General features: G+C 39.8%; 1 protein-coding gene across 1 annotated transcript; it reads right to left on the minus strand.

Moving 5' to 3' along the window:
* Window positions 1-1,810: 1,810 nt before the first annotated feature.
* LOC149005546 (uncharacterized) lies at window positions 1,811-2,380 on the minus strand. Its single transcript, XM_089135937.1, has one exon. It carries the CDS (start codon window positions 2,378-2,380, stop codon window positions 1,811-1,813), a length of 570 nt encoding a protein of 189 aa, XP_088992063.1.
* Window positions 2,381-3,876: the final 1,496 nt, after the last annotated feature.

A 3,876-nucleotide genomic window follows, 5' to 3' on the forward strand; every position in this document is an offset into this window, starting at 1 on the left:
TCAAAGATGACTGCTGCCCATAAATCTTTAAATTTCCCCTTTTGTCCACCATCTTCCCCTTTAAAAAATGAGCAAAACCAGAGTGTTTATGTTTAATTGTCCAAGCCAACTTGCATAAGGAAGCAAAATTGACATCTCTTAATCTCCGAATACCCAAACCACCCTCACATTTTGGAGTACATAGTTTTGCCCTAGACATTGTAACCTTCTTCACAGCCTCTATACTCCCTGTCCAAATAAAGTTACGCATCCAAGCCTCTGCTTGAGAAATAATAAAGCTAGGCCACTAGTACACTGAAAAATTATGAATCGGCATGCTAGAAATAACTGAACGTACCAATTCCACTCTACCTGCTAAAGATAACAGCTTTCCACACCACCCTTGTAGCCGATTCTTAATCTTGTCTAAAACTGACAGCAATCTAACACAAGTAACTCTTCCTTTAAAAATATCTATCCCCAGATATCGAGTAGGAAAGAGAGCAATTGGGATATTTAATATGTCCACAATTTTCTGTTTCCGACTAGGAGGCACACGTCCAAGAAAAAGCTTACTCTTCTCCAAACTAATATGTTGAGCCAAAAATTCTTGATACTTCGATAATAAATTTTTCAAAGCTTTAACATAACATAAAGAAGCATTTGAAAAAATAAAAATATCATCAACATACATCAGTACGGAAGGAACTTCTACTCCCCTGGGACCTGGCAAATCTCTCAATCTACCAGCAGCTATCAAAGAATGAATGCCCCTGCATAGTACCTCTTCTGCAAGAAGAAAAAGAAGAGGAAATAAAGGGTCCCCTTGCCAAAGCCCTTTCTCAACTCCAAAGAATCCAACTGATCCCCCATTCAATAAAACTGAGATTCTAGTAGACTGAAGCATCTCATTAATCCAACCAACCATCTATTTGAAAATCCGAAAGCCTTAAAGACCAAGAATAAAAACTCTCATGATAGAGTATCATAAGCCTTCATAATATCAATCTTAATTCCCATCCCTCCCCCTTTAACAGAAGAATGTAAAATATTTGTAAGTTCATAAGCGACAACAATATTTTCAGAAACCATCTTACCTTTCTCGGAAAGCTCCTTGCTCCTCGAAATAAGCTTAAGCAAAAGAGGACTCAGCTGAGAAGCCATTATCTTTGACAATGCTTTGCAGAAAAAATTCCCCATACATAGAGGCCGAAATTTGTCCAATGTAGCTGCATTCTCCACCTTGGGAACTAAAGTGGGAAACAATTATTTACCCCTTTTGGAAGTTTTCCTTTTCGACAGAAGGATCGAACTGCGTCCCCAAAATTGGCTGAAACAATATCCCAGCATTTGCCGAAAAAACTTCCGCCCGAAAAACCATCTGGTCCTGGAGAACTGTCAGGATCTAGGTCCCATACCACTCCTTTGATCTCCTCATTAGAGGGCAAACCATCAAGTAATAAACAATCATCATCCATTAGCACTTTTGGAATCACAGACAACAACTCTGGGTGTCCCAAGTAGGAACCAGTTTTATGATAGTTTTCAAAGTAAGTCACCACATAATCCTGCAGTTCAACCGAACTTGATGTCCTAGTGTCATCCATTCTTCGCAAAGATTTAACAGAGTTTTTATTCCTTCTAAGTTTAGTAGAGAGATGGAAAAATTTTGAATTCCTATCTCCCTCCCTCAACCACCTGACCTTTGCTTTCTGCCGAAGAAGAGAGTCCAGACGATCCATTGCTTGTACAAGTTTTTACTTCAAAGAAGCCTCTTGATCAAAATATTCATCTGTCATATCAAGTTGATCAATATTAGTTTGAAAGGATGCTAGACTTTCTCCACTTGTTGTACTTCAATAAAAAGATTAAGAAATGTCATTTTTGCCGAAGCTTTAAGACGCTGCTTAACATTCTTCAATATCTGTGCTAGTACAAAAATGGGATCACCAACAACCGGTTCCACCCAAGCCAAACGAACCACCTCCAAAAAAGAATCGTCAGTCATCCAAAAATTATTTAACCTGAAAGGAGAGTTTACCCGTTTGACACCTTTGTCAACAAAGACACAAATCGAAGAGTGATCAGACGAGTGTGTCGGAAGAGTGATCTGTTTAGAATCACCAAACAACTCTAACCATCTAGCATTGAAGAAACTTCTATCAAGGACCGAATGAACATTACCAACTTTGCGTTGGTTTGACCATGTAAATTTCCTACCCGAAGATGGAACTTCAAAAAGCTCACAAGCATCAATGGTAGCCTGAAAATCAGCTGCTACACCCAACTGGAATCTGCTTGAACCCCTCCTTTCAGACACCCTTAACACTGCATTAAAGTCCCCCATAACAAAAAATGGTAAGCTGGACAAAGGGAGAGCAATAAGATCCTCCCAAACCATCTACGATCAAATCTATCACAAGCATGAACCACTGATAGACCAAATTGCACACCTTGCCACTTGAATTGAAGAGAGAGTTGTTGGTCAGATGAAGAGACAACAGAGGGCCGCTGCAACTCTCTCTTCCAAAAGACCCAAAGATTCGGAACTTTCTCCTGCCGAAAATTATACTCAAAATTAGAAGAATATCCCAATCTATTAATAAAGAGAATTGGGCACTTACTAACATCCACTTTTGGTTCAGCGACACAAAAAATGTCTAGTTGATGAGTCATAACAGCATTTTACGGGCCCTCCTACTAGACACATTACCAATGCCGCTAATATTCCAAAAGAAAAGCTTCATATGAACAATTACAAAGCAGCATTTTCCTCTCCCAATGAGAGGCTCTTATTTACTGTAGAGACTTTCCCTAAAGCAGCATCTACCTTCTTGAATTCCTCTGCCAACAAACCCTTTTTACTTGTAGCCACTTTCTTCACTGCATGAGCCTTCTTAGGACGACCAGGCTTCCGACGAGGAGAGCCTTCATCCCTCATTGAGATAGAAGACGAAGGAGGAGGAACAACTTCCAATTGCAGCGTTCCATCATTTTCAAATATGGCCGAACTCTTTTGGGCCCCACTAGAGTCCAACACATTCTCCCTAGTTGCCACATCAGCCCCTTTCTCTCTAAAATACCTTCCTTCCTTGGTCGAACCTCTTAGTGCATTTACAGCATTGGGTCCCACCAATGAAACCCCCAAATTAAGGTTTTCAAGTAGAATAGAACTCTTATTCACAGCATGAACTATTTGAAATTCAAAATGCTTGGTCGAAACACACCCTTCATTCTTATCATTGGGTCCCACAAATGAATCCCCCAAAGTAGGGTTTTCAATTTGAATAGAAGTCTTACCCGCAACATGATCATTTTGAAATTCAAAATGCTTGGCCGAATCACACCCTTCATTCTTATCATTGGGTCCCACCAATGAATCCCCCAACGTAAGGTTTTCAATTTGAATAGAAGTCTTACCCGAAACATGGACATTTTGAAACTCAAAATGCTTGGCTGAATCACAATCGTCAATCTTATCTTCAGGTCCCACTAGTGAATTCTCCAAAGGAGAGTTACCAATAAACTTAGAACACTTATCTACATCTAAGGATTTTTGAAATTCAAAATTTGTGGCCGAACCAATAGCCACACCATTTTGAAAATCAAAACCATCAACCAAATGAAGGTTTCCATGAGATTTAAAACTCTTATCCGCATCAAGGATTTTTTGAAGTTCAAAAGGGTCGCTCTCTTGGGTAGGAGTTGAAGAAGAATGATTCGAAGAAGAGTCCTTACCCAAAACCAACACCTCATTATCAGAAACCCCTTGATTTAAAAAATAATTAACTAAATTCTCATTGGCCGACGGAGAGTCCACCAGCCCTGCCTCAACTAAAGCCGCATGAACCACTTGAGAGGACGAATTACTCTCACCCTCAAACTCCAACGTCTTTG

The sequence above is a fragment of the Hakea prostrata genome, chromosome 9, assembly GCF_041222555.1.
Source record: "Hakea prostrata isolate BN-2017 chromosome 9, UWA_Hpros_2, whole genome shotgun sequence".
NCBI lineage: Eukaryota > Viridiplantae > Streptophyta > Magnoliopsida > Proteales > Proteaceae > Hakea > Hakea prostrata.

Excerpts from the sequence above, each read along its gene's own strand:
- LOC149005546 (XM_089135937.1), bottom strand. The coding sequence starts at position 2,380 with ATGGTTTGGGAGGATCTTATTGCTCTCCCTTTGTCCAGCTTACCATTT.